General features: G+C 32.9%; 1 protein-coding gene across 1 annotated transcript; it reads left to right on the forward strand.

The window, feature by feature from the left end:
- Positions 1 to 3422: 3422 nt before the first annotated feature.
- On the forward strand, positions 3423 to 14523 carry LOC132050643 (vacuolar protein sorting-associated protein 51 homolog). Its single transcript, XM_059441996.1, has 21 exons — positions 3423 to 3438; positions 3505 to 3744; positions 5307 to 5446; positions 5771 to 5825; positions 6005 to 6112; positions 6798 to 6896; positions 6997 to 7074; positions 7719 to 7796; positions 8875 to 9012; positions 9832 to 9932; positions 10055 to 10122; positions 10378 to 10451; positions 10530 to 10596; positions 11487 to 11602; positions 12290 to 12556; positions 12645 to 12761; positions 13098 to 13169; positions 13265 to 13315; positions 13493 to 13723; positions 13805 to 13981; positions 14055 to 14523. The coding sequence occupies exons 2-21, from the start codon at positions 3559 to 3561 to the stop codon at positions 14169 to 14171; spliced, it is 2340 nt and encodes a 779-aa protein (XP_059297979.1). The 5' UTR covers positions 3423 to 3438; positions 3505 to 3558; the 3' UTR covers positions 14172 to 14523.
- The last annotated feature ends 4481 nt before the right edge of the window (positions 14524 to 19004 follow it).

A 19004-nucleotide genomic window follows, 5' to 3' on the forward strand; every position in this document is an offset into this window, starting at 1 on the left:
AAAAGGGGAAGGCAACGGGTGGGGCGAAGGAGAGAGATGGAGGAAGGTGGGGCGACGATGATGATGAAGAAGAGAGAGAAAGGAGAAGAGAGAAGAGGGAGAAGGGGATGTGTGCGGCTGAAAATGCAAAAGAAACCTAAGGTTTCATTTGTTTAGCAAGTTGGGCCGGGTCGGGTCGGATTTAAGGGATAATGGGCTGGGCGGATGAAAAAATATGGACTGGGTATTAAATGTGGGCTGTGTATTAATGGGTTGGTCATTAATGGACTGGTCTAAAAGAGTTTGGGGTGAATTAAAATGGTTGGGATGATGAATTAAAATGTAGGCTTCTAAATTTAAGTAAAAGACCCATTTTAAATTAATCATATACTGAGTGTGCTAAAATATCCCCAAATATAAAATATGTATTTATTAGTATTTAGATGAAAATAAAATGATGCCGTAATTGCCGTGCGGTAATATATTTGAAATCAACAGTAAGTAAATGCTATTATTAAATTATGCGAAGATAAATGCGATGCGTGTGCATAAGCTGGTAAAAATGCTGAAACGATAAAAAATACGACTTATAATAATACTGGTAATAATAATAATAACAAAATAATAATAATGATAATAATAATAATAATAATAATAATAATAATAATAATGGTAGTAGTAACGGTTGTAAAAGATAATGACAGGATAATGAAATGCCGGTATTAATAAAGCTAATAATTATAGTAAAAAAAACGCAAATAATTATTTTTAAAGTTGCCAAAATATTGGAAGCGAAAAATAGGTATCTCGGAGGAAAGGTGGGACAAAATTGGGTGTCAACGATGGCGAGCGTAATTTTTCTTTTAATGAAATGGGTCCAATTCGTTTTCTATTAAATGGATTGAAGGGTTTTGTTTTCTATTAAATGGAAAGGGAGCGGGTCGGGTTGGGGGTTGGGGGGGGGGGGCACTTGGGTCATCCGGTCAACATTAATAAAAGGTAATTAGTTTAGTTAATTTTATAAGCCAACCAATAAAAAATTGCCACGTGTTTAATGAAAAGCACGTTAGCAATAAGGGTATTTTAGACCCAATAGGTGGATGGTAAGCGTATTTGGAGCCGAAAGGTGGATGGAGGGTATTTTTGCACCATTTTTAATAGTTCGAGGGTATTTTAGGCCCTTTTTCCGTACATAATAAGCAAAATATCTCACATAAACTAAGTACATATGTGGCTCACTAACCACCACTCATTTTAACCCAAAAGACTAGTCTACTACAAAACTCAAAAGATCTACTAATCTTGGAGTTTCTAGAGAAATCTTAATTTCCTAACACCAAATTTACGTATATGAAACTTAATTTGAATTTATTTACATATGATTATATAACGAATACAAACAACAACTAAGTTGTATATAGATTGTTAGGCTATATTAAACGTGCATCACTTATGAAATTGATTATCGATTTTCTGTGATGAATCATTTTGAGTAAAGCTCCATTACACGCTAGAATATAGATTTTTGTATCAGATGCTCCCGAAAAACATTTAGTCCATATTGATGTTGAAAATACAAATTATTTGTCACATAAATATGTGCTGAAAATGACAAGACCCTTTCATTCTCAATCTAATGAATTAAGTTTGAGTTTTGGGATTTTTTTTTTTTTTTTTAAATAAGAAGCGCTTCCTCTTAAATGAACTTTTGAAGTAGAGTTAACCGAGCTACTAAAATCTGGAACTCCAAAAACCAGATGATTAAGCAAGAAAATGACAAAATGGTTCCTTATGTTTGAGGGTATGTTCAAAATAGTTCCATAATTTATGTACTTAACAGTTTTGATAAAGTTAACACTTTTAGACTTCATCAAATTTTCTTGAACTTTCATCCGTTAGATTTGACAAAAATAGTGAAAAAAAGGATTAACAATGAGAAAGTCTCCATCAAATCCTAAAGTATGCAACATAAAGAAAGAATTTTGATGGTCCACACATGTGAACTCATCATTCATCTCATCAAAGCGTAACAGATTCGATGGACTGCTAGGCACGCATGAGACACATCAGAGGGCGCGTTAAGAAAAGCTACACTAACCACAAAAAAGTTTTTTTTTTTTTAAAAAAAGTAGAAATTACACCTCAAAAAGCTTAAGACCGGACTTTAATATAAATTAAAAATAAAGTACAAAACTGTACCTCTAAATGTGAGTTCGTGCTCTTTTTTTGTAGTTACCGTCAAATCTAACAGACATAGATCAGTAAACATTTGAAGGAGACTATCATTAAAAAAAAATGGAGATCAAAAGTGTTAACTTTTAACAAATTTAAAGAACAAAAACTGTCAAGTACATATTTGAGGGACTATTTTGAACCTACTCTCAAATATTCTTAATTTCTTATCATTTTCTCTGATTAAAGTCGAAAAAGTTGCAGGAGTAATTGAGAGAAACTCCAAATTTAAGGGACTATTATGAACTCTTAACAAATTATCCTCTCGTTATCCTATCCAAGTCAAATCAAAAGAAAGAAATTTCACAAAACCTCACTTGATACACAAATTAGCCGATCAATTAAGCTAATTAAGCAGTAACTCTTCACTGCTATAATTAACAACCAAATATATCTCAATTCCTCACTTCTCTATCAAATTCGCAAAGACAAAACAAAAATGGGGGTAGAGGATTTGGGATGACTTTTATTTTTTTATTTTTTTTAAAATATAATAAGTGTTTCCTCTTAAATGAACTTTTAAAATATAATTAGCCGAGCTACACCCCCCACCCCCCCCCCAAAAAAAAACCCTCCTCGCTCCATTTTATTTATCACATTTTTTTCTTTCACGTCCTTAAGAAAATATTAACTAAACGAGTAATTTACTAAACTATTTTTATTTATTTTTTGATCTCAATTTAATAATGCACATTTCTTTCACTATATTATTTTTCTCTACATTTATTAAGTAAGGGTAAAAATAAAAATTAATAATTAATTCTATCATAATTTTCTAAAATGACAACTATTTTAGACCAGTTATTTTAATAATACACATTTTTTTCACTATATTAATTTTCTTCATATTTATTAAGTAAGAGTAAAAATAAAAAATAATGATTAATTATATCTCAATTTTCTAAAATGACAACTATTTTAGACCAGTTATTTTAATAATACACATTTTTTTCCACTATATTAATTTTTTTTCATATTCATTAAGTAAGAATAAAAATAAAAATTAATAATTAATTATATCTCAATTTTCTAAAATCATAGTAACTATTAACTATATTTTAGCACACACGACAACTAATCAAACGTAAAATGGAGGGGAAGCCGGAGGGAGACTAAATGATCAAAGAGGAAAAAAATTTCAGGAGTAACTGTGTGAAACTCGAAACTTAAGGGACTTTTGTGAGCTTTTTAACAATTATTCTTGAGTTGAAATTTCAACACAGCCTCACCGGATACCACTACCATACTTATAACAACCAAGTGCGTCTCAATTAAACACCTAATTTTACTACTACCATACTTATAACAACCAAGGACGTCTCAATTCTTCACATATTGAATTAGCAAATGGAGGTAGCGAATGAAGTAGGGATGGATGATAAAGCGAAGAAAATGAGAGATCTATTATCCAGTTTTTATTCACCAGATCCGAATAATAATAAGAATAATTCTAATAATGTTTCTTCAAGATTTGCTACATTGGATACAATCAACACTACTTCCTTTGATGCTGATCAGTACATGAATTTACTGGTATGCCCCCCCTCTTTTATGGATCGTTAGGTTTAGTTTCATTTATATATATATTTTTTCCAGATTTTTAGCAATTTAGAATACGGCTATCCCAAGAAAAGATCATGTTTTGATAAGTAAAAAAATAGTTTTATTTTTTTCTGTAGCTCTAGTAAAGCATATCTGTGTACACTACCAACTTAAAAGATTTTAGGACTTGTTTAGACAACTTTTTATGGATCATTAGGTTTAGTTTAATTTATAATTTTTCCATTTTTTTTTAGCAATTTAGAATATGGTTATCATGAAAAAAGATCATTTTTTGACTACGACAGTAGGGGATTTGCCTTCTGGGTCGAGCTCGTCGCACGGGGCTTGCCTAGTGCGGGTTATCTCTCCTGTGTGATTTGCGAGCTATTGCATAGGAGCTGGGTTTACCTGATCAGTACATGAAGATACTTGTATACCCTCATTAATACTTCAACTTGCTACTTCATTTTTTTATGGATCGTTAGGTTTAGTTTGATTTTTATTTTTTTTCTTCAGTTTTTAGCAATTTAGAATATGGTTATCTCGAAAAAGATCAGTTTTTATGAGTAAAGCAATAATTTTATTTAGTTTCTGTAGCTCCAAGAAAGTTAGCTGTGTACATTACCAAATTACAAGATTTTAGGACTCGTTTAGACAATTTTTTATGGATCATTAGGTTTAGTTTAATATATAATTTTTCCATTTTTTTAGCAATTTAGACTATGGCTCTTGCAGAAATGCAAGGTAAGGCTGCGTACAATAGACCCTTATGGTCCGGCCCTTCCCCGGACCCCGCGCATAGCGGGAGCTTAGTGCACCGTGCTACCCTTTTTTAGACTATGGCTATCCTGAAAAAAGATCATTTTTTGATTAGTGAAGCAATAATTTTATTAATTTCTGAAGCTTCAACAAAGTATATCTGTGTACGCTACATTGATCAGTACATGAATTTATATGCCCTCATTTTCTTGTTCATCTGTTCTCAATACACACCTGCTACTTCATTTTTTTTAATGGATCGTTAGGTTTAGTTTGATTTATAAATTTTCCATTTTTTAGGAATTTAGCTCCCGTTTGGCCATAGATTTTAAGTTGAATCTTGAAAATATGAGTTTTTGAAGTTGTGATTTTTGGAATTTGAAATTGTGTTTAGACATGCATTTTACTTGAACAAGATTTGAACTTTTGTGAGTGGAAGAGAAAATGAAATCACCAATTGTTCTAGCCAATTTTTGGAAATATGATCAAATTTCATGGCCAACCAGATATTTGATAATAAATTTTCAAAACTGATCCAAAATCTATGGTCAGACGCTAGCTTAGACGTAAACTTTGACAGCGGCTGTGATGGTTTGGCTTTAACTATCACGTCTTCCAAAAAACTTTTGTTGTAGAACTTATGTACTTATCAGAGAGGTCTTACTTAATCTGTTGCTTTCCTAAGGAGTAAGCTGCTCTTTTAATCATGCCATCTTTTCTAGTCTGGAAAAAAATGAATCTGACTTGTTTCATTTGTCTTGGACGAAATGCCATATATTTCACCAAACATACAGGTGCAGAAGTCCAATTTGGAAGGTCTGCTCCAGAGGCATGTTGAAATGGCTGCTGAGATAAAGAATCTCGATACTGACCTGCAAATGTTGGTATATGAAAATTACAACAAGTTCGTAAGTGCCACAGACACAATTAAAAGGTAAACCCTGTTCTAGAAAGTTGTTTTGAACCCATTTCATCTCTTGAGGGGCAAATATTAGTTTTTTTTTTTTTTTGATAAGTATATTAGGGGGTATAGTTGCAACTAACTCTACGTAGGTTGAGTTTGTTAGTACTTATAGCATGTTTCATGAGTCCTCAATTTCGGTGCTCTACGATATGGGAGACATGCAATTGTTAGAAGTTTCTTAAACTGATTATGCATGGCTTCAGCTTATATGTTGAATCACGACTAATTGGGTTTATCTTGTCGTGTTCTCATTTGGCATTAATGAAGAACTCACTTTTAAGATTACCTTCCCAGGATGAAAAATAATATTGTTGGCATGGAGACAAATATGGAGCAGCTTCTTGAAAAGGTTTTTGTTTTTTCCCCCCTTGTTTAAAGAAATTCTTTACTTTTTTTTTTTTTTTTTTTGGTTATAATCATGACCTAAGCAGCAAAACAATGAAAGATGTGTGTCAAGAATTAGATTTCCTTCAATTATTTGCAGATAATCTGTTACCATTCTCAAAAAAAAAAAAAAATTATTTGCAGATAATGTCCGTGCAATCTAAAAGTGACGGGGTCAATACTTCTCTTTTTGAGAAGAGGGAGCACATAGAGAAATTGCATCGGACCGGTAATCTTCTACGCAAAGTTCAGGTACTAAAGTGAGGTGTTAAGCTCTTGCAATGTCTTGTGCCATTGTAAAATGTGTCTTTTCTTATTGAGGATTGAAGTTACCAACTGTGGGTTTTTATAAGAATCTTTAGAACTAAGTGATGCTTGATGTTAGTGATGAGGATAAAGGAATTAGCATTTCGTTTATACCCCCGATATCTTGAGCTGGTTGACTTTTGACTGTTTATGATTTAACCAAGGGAAATACTTATTAAAAAAAAAATTAAGGGAAAATAAGATGCTTATTCGGCAGTGAAATAGATTGATCCAGATGTTAATTGAAGAATGACGTTATCTATTACTTCTCATTGTTTATGTGGAATATGTGAAGCAATTTACTTATTAAGTGAAAATTGTTTTTAGGAAGGGGAAGGAATAATCCATTCCAAATTTTAGTCACCGGATCTTTGGAGCTGTTAATAGTTCACATGATTAATGGTCAAAAAGGATTGGTGAAGTTGTAAATAAATGCTAAAGTCAAATTAAAAATAAAATGTCTTATTACCTTCACCGTTTTATAGAATTGTTATTCAGGTTCATCATGTAACTTTCTTTTCTGAGATAGATAAAATGCAACTTTATGTTGTATGCTGCTATGCATTGTATAAGAGTTGGTTTCTGGTTATGTGTGAGTTACATGGTTTTGTTTTTCTGTGGAAAAGAGCAGTTCATATATGATCTACCCGCTAGGTTAGCAAAATGTATCAAATCAGAAGCCTATGCTGATGCTGTGAAATACTACACTGGAGCCATGCCCATTTTCAAGGTTTGTGCATATTGATCTTTGCTCCACTGTTTTCCCCGTTTGTATGATGTAAATGCATGTAAAAGTCTCATCTTTAGTGTCAGTACTTTTTCATCACCAGGCATATGGAGACTCCTCGTTCCAGGATTGCAAAAGAGACTCAGAGGAAGCAATTGCTGTTATTACAACGAACTTGCAGGTTTCTCCTCTTTTCTAGTTACTTTGTTGAGAGATGCCATAGTTGGTTGAGGTAATTAAACCGAGTTAAATATTTCGTTAAGATGGAAGGAAAGGGAAGAGAGAAGACGAAAAACAATATTCTTTCCATCCCATTTTATTTGACGGTATTAGATTGGGCATGTAGTTTGCAAAATAAAAGAAGACTTTTGAAACTTGTGGTCTAAAACAAGCCATGGACATTTGTGTGGCTATAAATCATCTAATGAAGGGTACATGGGAAGTTTAAAGTTAAATCATTTTTAAATATAGAAAGGTGCCATTCTTTTTGCGACAAATTAAAAAGGAAAGTGTGCCGCATAAAATGGGATAGAGGGATGTTGATTTTGTGTTTAGAATTGTCCAGCATTCCCTCTCCTTTCATCTCCATTCTAAACAAACAGAGCAAAGTGTCTCTATATTCTGTATGAACCATTTAGATCTCTGCCATGCTGGGGAGTGTTTTGATCTGCCTCTCTCTAACGGCTGATTTTGAAGGAGTATGGAGAAAGATGAATCTCAATACAAATTTGCAGAACACTGGTTCTGGCTCTTTTGGGTTAATGTCATGAACGTGGTAAAAATGATCAGAGTTGATTTTTCATATTACTTTTTCTTTGGTTTCAGGGAAAGTTATTTTCAGATTCTGAATCAATACAAGCCAGGGCTGAAGCTGTTATGCTGCTCAAGCAGTTAAATTTTCCGGTCCGTATCACACCTTTTTTTTTTTCTGCTTCTATATATGAGCAGTTCTATTACTTTTTTTGCACGGTTCAATTTATTCTTGAACGTTAGATGGGATTCTTAATTTTATAAGAGTTTCAGCCTCCTTTAGTTCAAATAAAATGTGTAGTAAAGAAATGTACTCCCTCACTCCCATTCTACATATCACTGTCCCTTTCTCAGCAAGAAGCTTAGCTTCTAGTTGCTTTCTTAGCTCTCCATCCTCTGAAGATGAGCATGTCGAATTGTTGACGATCTTAATTTTAGCCATGCCTTGCTCGGCAGTAGCTCATGAAATTGCTGCATTTTGTTAAAAGTTTGGTCCAACGTGCACTAATTGAACAATGTGTTAATTTGATGTATTGCATCATTGATGTAAAAATGGTTGGGTTGTGATGTGGGTAAGCAACGAGTGAGGTACATAGCAAAATGATATTCGTATATTTTGAATAGCCATATAGTGAGATCCTTTTACTGTTTGTCTTAAAAATACGTACCTTTAACTTAACATATTTTAGGTCTTTTAAAAGGATTATCACAAATTTCCTATTAAAATTGGAACGTAGACATAAGTACCTTTATGCCCCCTGAATTATCATCAAATCCTTACAGTTGGCCAGTGCCTCTGAATTGGAATCAGCTTCTTCAGTTTAATATGCCTCTTCAATTCCTTTTCTTTTCTCAAGTAGAGAATTGAAAATGTGAAGGATGTCTTTTATGTAGTGCTATGGTAAATGTGGTTATAGAGCCAAAAGGATTGGTGGTTTGTTGGTAACTAATTTTTTTTATATGCTGGTCTCATTTTATGAAATATAAATTGCATGCTTGCCGAAATAATACCCCTCAATAAGAAAAGAAAAATATATCTGAAGAGGAAACTCGCGACCTCGTATTCTTTGGATATCAGTACAGAATAACTGTCTATGTTCGAGTTTAGTTTGTAAATATTAAAAAATGTCTGAAATAAAAATTCATGTGTTTGTTGGTGCAATGGAGATTACTGAAACTTCTATTGTCTTTTTCTTGCATGTTGGTCTTTGAATGTATATGTTCTATGCAGGTTGATAATTTAAAGGTGCAACTTTTTGAAAAGTTAGAACAGTTCCTTGTGGATCTCCATCTGGAATCTAAGGAAATACCCCACGCTTCAGCAGATCAAGGAAACCTTCCTGAATCAACTACTTCTGCTGCTCATGAGGTGTGTTAAAGCAAGGTCATTGCTCATGCTTTGAAGTTGGAATTTTATGCTTCAAGTGGCTAATTGATGTAGCACTGAAGGGATATGAGAGAAAAGCAGGTGGGAGAAACAAGAAGGAGAAAGAGAGAAGAATATGAGGAAGAGATGGAAGACGGTGAGAGGAGAAATGGGGAGAAGAGAGAAGAATAGATAGAATGAATAAGAAACAAGAAGAGGGGGAATGGAGGGAATCAGGAGTTAGAGGTTTTAACATACAATTTGATTTGTCAAATGTTCTTCAAATGTTGATTTTGTAAATAAAGTATGTAAAGATCCTAGTGTAGCATGGGGCTTTAAATTAACGGAGACTTTTGGTTATCAAAAAAAACAAGGGATAAGGATAACTATAGGGTATGAATAATGACAATGATGTTTTGGCGAGTTACATTACTAACACTATTTCCTTTACTTGTCTTTTAAGATGAGTAACCCTCCTAACCTTGCAAAGAGGTGAATATTATTGCTACAAAAAGGGCGTGAATAATACTTGAGAAGAGAAACTCTAACAATAATTAAACTTCAATGGAACTGCGTTATGACATGACTTGCCCATTTATGTGAAGATAATACCACTTCGCTGAGATATTTGTTATGCAACATGCTACTTCTCCGCATTTTCCTTAAAAAAGGATGGTAAAACCAAAAGAACACAGATTTGGGATCCTAAGTATGCCTCTGGAATTTCTTTCTTCGGGATTTGAATTGTATGGTGTATTATTTTTTTTCTCCTTCCCAGCACTAATTGTATTTACACTAATGCATGTCCTATTCATGACTTAGGCTTCTATTCGTGAATTTGCCGAGGCTGTCCGTGCTTATCGAGCTATTTTCCATGATTCAGAACAGCAACTCTCTAGACTTGCACAAAACTTACCTAAAATGTACGCACTTCTTATTCACCACATCCCTTTCTTGGTGCTGATTTTGTTCTCTCATTATCATTTGTGCTTTATATTTTTGTATCTGTGATTAATATTACAATCCAACCTGCTTCCAAATTTAGGCACTTTGAAGCCACCCGGCAGCACATCAAGACACAACTTGCTTCTTCAGATCTTGTTGCCATGTTAAGTAAGTTTAACTAGCATTTACCTCATGAGCAATGTAATATGGGCTTCTATTTTATTTTGCATATTCAACTTTAATTTTGCATTTTCAACCGCTTCCGTTTACCTCCTTTATTTGGACTTTATTTTCTTATTTACCATGCTTATTTAGCTTTCTTCTGCTTTACAAAATGTCAAGTCTTAGTGTTTCTATAACCAAGCTTTTCATGGACAACACTTGACACTGTAACGATGACTTATGACACTCATATTTCATCAGGGATTATTTGGACCGATGTGCTTCTGATGGATGAAGTGTTGCCTGAGGCTGGTCTGCGTGATTTTACTATGGAGGTTGCATATAATATACAGCCACCTCTTATTAGTCCGTAATGCTCTATTGTCATTGATGTACTGACTGTGTCGTTTCAGGCTGCTGATGTTGCCGTTAAACAATACGTTGCTAGCAGATTTAGCCATCTGTTACTTGATATTTCAGGTTTGTACTGTCAAAATCAATAACATGTAACCTAAAAAAGAAAAGAAAAAATATACAGTTGCAATCGTAGATTACATGCCTAAATTTTGACTGGAAAAACAAATGTCAACAACAACAACAACAAGAAGCCCAGTAGAATCCCACCATGTGGGGTCTGGGGAGGGTAGAGTGTACGCAGACCTAATTCAAATAAATTTGTAATGTTTTAGTAAAGAGATATAAACATATCTCTAGGAAGGATGTTTAAACCAACAAACACCTGATTTCTATTAACACAAAAATAAAAATAAAAATAAAAACCTACTGATTTCCTGAAATTGAAATGCAGAATTAGCTTTAGTACCTTCTTCACAAAGAACCTAGTCTGTCTGCCAAAAGTTGGATATTTTGTATCATGAGTTGACCGGGTAAGATTCTTAAAAGAACAGCTCAAAATGGATTCAACTTATCTTTTGTCTTTCAAAAGGATATAGAACTGAAAAATGTGCTCAGAAGTTTTAGTCTTACATATTGTTCCATTTAAGATCCAAAGTTCAATGTACAGTCAATAGTAAACTTTCTTAACCAAAGAATTTTGCACAATCCAAAAGATTAACCTTGAGATAATAAATTATTTATATCAATACAATGACCTTAATATTATACCACATATTTGTGGTTTATATAAGTTTTTATGGATGTCTTAGGTTCTATATAAGTTTTTGTTATAGGATTGAAGATCTTCTGAATAATCCTTTGTAACTATGAGACCTGTAACTGTTCGTGGCAGGTCTGATTTTTGGATAAATATACAAGTGTTACCTTTTCAAAAAAAAATATTAAACCACATATTTTGCTTGAGTTCTAATGCCTCTTGATTTTGACCATTCTTTATTCTTTTTAACTGGCAGGTGCTGTTGTAAAAGTCGGTAATCAAATGGAGGGTGTTGAAGAAGAAAATTCTTTGCACGCCACCCTTGAGGCCAGTAAAAAGGCAGTACTGCAAGGAAGCATGGATGTCTTACAGGTAAAATAAGTTGTGACGGAATTATACACAGTCGTTATATATCCTTGTGTCAAATAATTCTTGTATTTGTTTAAAAGCTAATAAAGTTGTTACGTCACTAGTTATACCTTGTCCCCCTCAAGATTTAGACTACATCGGAGCGGGACGGCAGTGATTTTTAAAGTTGATGGTATATGTTGAATTATTGATCCACTCTACTTCTGCCCTCCACGGTGTTTAGCTTCAGTATTAGAGTCTACTTGGACATAAATTAAGAAATCTACATGATATAGAAGTAAAAGACTGGAAAATAATTATGAGTAATAGGTTGAGAACTTCCAATCAGTAAACGGCGTTTCTATGTGAGTTAATTTTCTTGTGACTAGTTCTTTGGAGTGCATTAATAATATGAGGATGCTTTTACAAATTTGTACTGCTATTAATTATTGAAATGTTTCTATGCTCTCTATGATCTTTGCTCAGACATCAATAAAATTGATCTCAAGTAATTGACAGATAGTTTTAACTATTAATTAGCCCAAAACAACTACCTGAATTATAATCCAACTAGAAAAATACTTGCTCCCTATATCAATTGTGTTCTGAGTTGAACCTTTTGCTATAAAAACACGATCACAGTACAGGTACTAAGTTCCTAGTCAATTGTGTTCTGAGTTGAACCTTTTGCTTTTATTTTTTGTATGACAGGATTTCCGTCAACTTCTTGATGGAAATTTGGAACTACTTTCTAAGTTGAGAGACTTGGTCGTTGACTGGGTACAAGAAGGATTTCAGGACTTCTTCGGAAAACTTAATGATCATTTTCTCTTACTTTCTGGAAAGAAATATCCAGCTGGTCAAGATCTAAGCTTTCAGGAGGGACTACAGGGAGACAAAATACTTCCTGCCCTTGTTCTTGTGCTGGCTCAGCTCTCTGTTTTTGTTGAGCAAAATGCCATTCCCAGAATTACCGAGGTAAGGGGTGGTCTAATAGTTATAACCAGTATAATTATATAATCCGCCCCATTTAACTAGGCATTTTTGAACTTTCCAAATCTTTCAGGAAATTGCCTCCTCTTTCTCTGGTGGTGGGTCTCGGGGCTATGAAAATGGTCCAGCTTTTGTTCCTGCAGAAATTTGTCGCACCTTCAGAGCAGCTGGTGAAAAATTCTTGCAGCATGTATGTTACCGATGCACATCTTTCTATAATTCTATCTATTAGAACTGCTGAATGTAATTTTTGTTAGTGGATAAGTCGTTAAGAACTTTTTTCTCCTATTTAAATTATGTCACGTTTTCCGAATACCTGCTTTTGAATGTTCTTGATGATGTCCTATATGGATTACATAGTTATCTTTGTAGCATCTTTTACTGTTTTGATTTTCAAATTATCTTTTTGGCTTGATGATAGTTTTATAAATTAAACATGAAGTTTGTTGATAATTCTTTTGTTACCTTCATTAGTAGAATATGAAGTCAAAATTCTGATTTTCTCTTCATCTCTATTTATTCTCAGTATATTAACATGAGAACTCAGAAGATATCAGTTGTCTTGAATAAAAGGTTTACAACTCCAAATTGGGTCAAGGTAAGCAAAACATACGATGAGGTAGGAGTAATTACCCAAGAGGCCAAATGTGATGGTTTGTGCTAATTTTGCCCTACCTTTTCCTGTTTGTACAGCATAAAGAGCCCAGAGAAGTTCATATGTTTGTTGATCTGCTTCATCAAGAGGTAATTTTTGACTTTTCGGGAAGTTAATGTGAGAAAACTGACACCTCATTGTAATTATATTACATGAAATAAGATTAGTACAAGAATTTGCATTTTCTATGAATAGAATCAATTACTTCATCAAAAAAAAAAAAAAAAAAAAAACTAACATTTTCTATTTGATCTTATTATTGCCAGGTAGATAGTATCGTCAAAGAAGTAAAGAGTATATTACCTGAAGGGGTCAACCGTAAGCATCGCCGTACTGACAGCAGTGGGAGCACCACTTCCTCCCGTAGTAATCCATTAAGAGATGACAGAATGGTACAGTCAAATACCCAAAAGGCCAGAAGTCAACTTCTTGAGTCCCATTTGGCTAAATTGTTTAAGCAGAAGATGGAAATTTTCACAAAAGTTGAACATACACAGGTTTAGTGCTTGTCACTTGGTAAAAAACTGCATTTGTCTTTGAAGAACAATGGATAAGAATATAATGCCCTTGACTTGCAGGAATCAGTAATAACTACTATCGCGAAACTTTGCTTGAAGAGTTTACAAGAATTTGCCCGACTTCAGACTTTTAACCGTAGCGGATTTCAACAAATTCAGCTGGACATTCATTTTCTTAAAACTACTCTGAAGGACACTGCTGATGATGAAGCTGCTGTTGATTTTCTGCTTGATGAGGTAACGATATAAATGCCTACATATGCACTTTACGGCTGCTAAGAGATGAAATGAGTTTTATCTTCCCGAACAGGTAATTGTTGCTGCTGCTGAGCGATGTCTTGATCCAATTCCTCTGGAACCTTCTATCCTGGATAGGCTTACCCAAGCAAAGCTCGCAAAGACTCGGGAGCAGGGTCCTACCTCATAATAGTTGTGGACCATTGAGCTTGCTGTGATCTGAAAGCGTTCGCAAGATACTGGCACCAGGCCAAGTACGTATATAGGAAACACCAGAGCCATGAAAACTTATTCATCTGGCTACCATTTCCTAAATGTCTTTCAGTTTTCCTTTGAGTAGCTGAAGGTGCAGTGCTGCTGGAAATTAGAGGGGAATCCAAAAATTCTTGTTGTATTGAACAGACTTTAAATATTTGACTTTGTTTTCCTGTACTAGAATGTAATGAGATATGCATCCACAAAGGGCTTGACAGGCACATGTACAATGAATGTTGTTTTCTTCTTCCTCTTTTGTGTTAATATATGATGACATTTTCTTTCTATACTATATAAGTGGCGGAAATCATACAATATACAGAAAAGGGGTAAAAAATGTCCTTAAAAGTATGCGAAATTCACCCTCCATTAATAGTTTGGCTGAAACATGCCCATGCTGTTAATTGTTTGGGCCAAAAATGCCCCTATTGTTACTTAATTGGGCCAAATGCTCTTATTACACACAATGTAACCCAACATAATTAGAAGACTAAAAGGGCATGTTTGGACCTACAAGCATGCATTAAGGGCCTGTTTGGAAAGCCACCTGGTAATCGGAATTGGTGTAATTACTAGGGTAGTAATTACACAGCCTAGTAATTACACAGTAGTGTAATTATGACGACTTGTTTGTATATATATATATATATATATATATATATATATATATATATATATATATATATATATATATATATATATATATTTTAAACTTTTCAAGGTAAACACAAGTAATTAAAAGTATGCAAAGACAGTTAGTTTAATTTAAAAATAAATTTTAATTATAAAAAATTTAAAATTAATATTTAAAAAATATTTGCCTTTATAATATATATATATATATATATATATATATATATATATATATATATTGTTTCTTGGAAATATATTAATTAATAATCATATATATTTGTAACTAATATTATAAAAAATAATTGATATATATTTTTCAAATTAATAATATTTAATTTTAATTAATTATAGAACTTAAAAGAAGACTTTTTTTCTGAGAATGTCGTGGATTGGATGTTTGAAAAAAAAATATTTATAAATATAATGCCATAACATTATTCAAATGTTTGACACAAAAAATCCATCAAATGTAAGTGAAAAATAAACAACATGCAACATGAAAGCAAATAACTTAAAATTGAAAATATAAACTAAATTCAAAATCCAAAAGAAAAAGTTTAACATAATACTCTTATGTCATATTCCAACATTACATAAGTAAGTTCCAACATAACTTAAGTAAATGATTCAAAAGAAAGAGAAAATATAAGTCTATAACCTCATTAACTATAAATGAAATTCTACTTTAATAACATCACTTGTTATATGCCAAATATATTAATTAATAACTCATATATATTCCAATATTAAGAGGTGTATTTTTTCAAAAATTAGAATAATAACACGATTATGCTTTTTTGTGAAATGAATAAAATAAAAAAAAATATATAAAAAATACGAGCACATTATTCAAATGTTTGACACAAAAATCCATCAAATGTAAGTGAAAAATAAACAGAAGAAAGCAAATAAAATGAAAATTAAATAATATAAAAATAAAAATACATTTTCAAAAATAAAAATAATTAAAAAGTAAAAATAAAAAAGAAATTAAAAATAAAAAGAAATTAAAATAAACAAACTAAAAAGTAACCTGTGTTATACAGTGTAATTACACTTCTTTCTTAAACCCCCCCCCTCCAATTGGAGAGTGTAAAATAAAAATACACCCTACTCAATTACACCCAATTCTCACCTAATGAAGAAAGGAAATGTAATTACTTATAAAAAGAAAATACATTTTCAAAAATAAAAATAATTAAAAGTAAAAATAAAAAAGAAATTAATTACACCCAATTCCAATTACCCCCCCCCCCCCCCCCCCCCCCCCCCCCCAATTGGAGTGGCTTTCCAAATAGGCTCTAAGGGCATAATTGGTCCAATTTAATTCCTAACTGCACTTATTCAATAACTTGTGAAGTATCATTTATAACGCAACTTGATTAAATTGTAGTGAATTTTCTCACCAACTGTGAAGAGAAAATGAATCTTGTCAAAATGATCTTGCATTAGTTACATTAGTATTTAATGTTTTATTTTATTTGTAATTTTAGTTTATTTCAAAAAAAAGGACCAATCACAATTAAGTAGTGTCCTAACAAACTCCTTCACCTCACTTTCTTTCCTTTACACCTATACTGACTGATCACTCACACAATTCCCACTCTTACTAGAGAGCACTTTGCTGATGAAAAATTAAGCACACATGGGGTGAGAATATTAGATAGGGAGAGGGGACAAAAACACAGAGAGCACACTACAACTTGCTTCTTCCGATCTTGTTGCCATGTTAAGTAAGTTTAACTAGCATTTACCTCATGAGCAATGTAATATGGGCTTCTATTTTATTTTGCATATTCAACTTTAATTTTGCATTTTCAACCGCTTCTCTTTACCTCATTTATTTGGACTTTATTTTCTTAATTACCTTGTTTATTTAGCTTTCTTCCGCTTTACAAAATGTCAAGTCTTAGTGTTTCTATAACCATGCTTTTCATGGACAACACTTGTATTAGGACACTGTAACGATGACTTATGACACTCATATTTCATCAGGGATTATTTGGACCGAAGTGCTTCTGATGGATGAAGTGTTGCCTGAGGCTGGTCTGCGTGATTTTACTGTGGAGGTTGCATATAATATACAGCTACCTCTTATTAGTCCGTAATGCTCTATTGTCATTGATGTACTGACTGTGTCATTTCAGCCTGCTGATGTTGCCGTTAAACAATACGTTGCTAGCAGATTTAGCCATCTTCTACTTCATAATTGATATATCAGGCTTGTACTGTCAAAATCGATACCATGCATGTAACCTAAAAGGAAAAAGAAAAAATATACAGTTGCGATCGTAGATTACAAGAAAGATCCAGATAGACGAGGGTGTTATAGAGAGGCATGATTGCGGAATAATAACACTATTAAGTTAGAGAACCAGAATATCCAATAAAGTTATAAACATGATTACTTCATAATACAAATTACAGTACAAATTAAGTGCTCTGGTCTCTTATATATTAATTGTCCTCATCAGAGTTTGATAACATGTCTTCTGAATCCTGAATAAAGAAACAAGTCAAATTACAGATTTTCTTTGTGAAGATAACCAAATGCCGAAAAGAATTGAACTAGCCAACTCAATAATACTAGCTTAGTATTACACAATTGGTTCTTTTAACTTCTATACATTTACAGTATCTTTTCCACTGTCAAGTTAATTATAGGTAACAGTTCCATAGAGTGTTAGATATAGTAATCTGAAAAATAAGAAAGTTATCTGCTACAATATGTTTTAATATAGTGACCATGTAAAGATTCTATGCACGATCTGTGTATATAAATTATGTCTATTTTACCAACTTGACCATAAGGAATAAGCAAGAGCACTCATGCATAAAATAAGAAACCTACCACTTACTGCTGTCTAATTACATTCTGAATTCTTGTGATTATCAGGATTATAATGTACATCGGCAAGATTATCCCACTAGCTTTTATAAGAAGCAACTGCAAATCCAAGGACCAAAACATTGTTAATTAGCACTAATTCTTAGTTAATGGTAGTTAGGGCATCTAAGTATCATTGAACATCACATGTTGGACTAGTTTTACACTTACATTAGAAACTGTAAAGGGATAATCTTTTGCCCCTCCGTTCAGCACTGCTAACAAATGCCTCACCAGAAGCACAATTGTAAACTGCCAAATTTAAATTGTGAACATAGAATATAATTAGGCTAGCACATGGATGGAGTGTAATCAAGTGGTACCCACATAATTTTACATAAATGGTATCGACTTATGTAGTATACAATTTTTTTTTTTTTCGGATTAAACTTTCGTAGATTTTTAATAATAAGATAAATAAGATCTTTGCATCAAATAAAAAATAGTCATTTGGTAACATGAATAATGAATTTATACCATAAAATTCAATCAATGTAAAAGAAAAACATGAACGAGTGAGCCAACAATTCTAAACTTGATCAATGTGTTTTATTCATCAACTATTCTACATAGTATCTCATAACTATTGGTCTCAAACAAGGACTAACACCGAAACTCTTGGTAAGGTCATCAAAATTTGATGTCGTTCAGATTAAATCTCTACTTAAAAAGGTATAAAGCAATCGAAACAAATATAATATATATAATTTTTTTCATGAATCGCGTGGGATGGAATCCAGAAGGAATTAGGGTGGCCCCATTAATGCTTCTTTCTTCCTTTCACTGTAAAAAAAACCGCTACAAACTTTATCGCTAATTCGTCGCTATAGACTTTTTCCATTGCTAATTTCTATTTTTTAAGTAGTGTTTTAGCTAACTAGGAGATCATAACGGCAAATAGGGCAAGAATGACCATTCTCTATCCATGTCGCAATGCAATCTCCATGAAACGTATGTGAGCAAGGCATGCACAATAACTCTTTCTCCATTCCAAGCTCTTCAAAACAAATCACACAATCATCATTCACAACATCTTCATCAACTTCCATCCTCTTTAGCAATTGCAATATAGACGATTGATCTTCAATCCTCCCCTCGAATAAATGGTCAACCACTAAAGTTACACCAACAAACACATCCAAATTTTGACGACCATCAATAATTTCACGTACTCTGCCTATCATATCATGGATTACAACGTGACGATAATTTCGATCAAATTCTTCGCCAAAATTCACGAGATTTCCT

The sequence above is a fragment of the Lycium ferocissimum genome, chromosome 3, assembly GCF_029784015.1.
Source record: "Lycium ferocissimum isolate CSIRO_LF1 chromosome 3, AGI_CSIRO_Lferr_CH_V1, whole genome shotgun sequence".
NCBI classification, from domain to species: Eukaryota; Viridiplantae; Streptophyta; class Magnoliopsida; order Solanales; family Solanaceae; genus Lycium; species Lycium ferocissimum.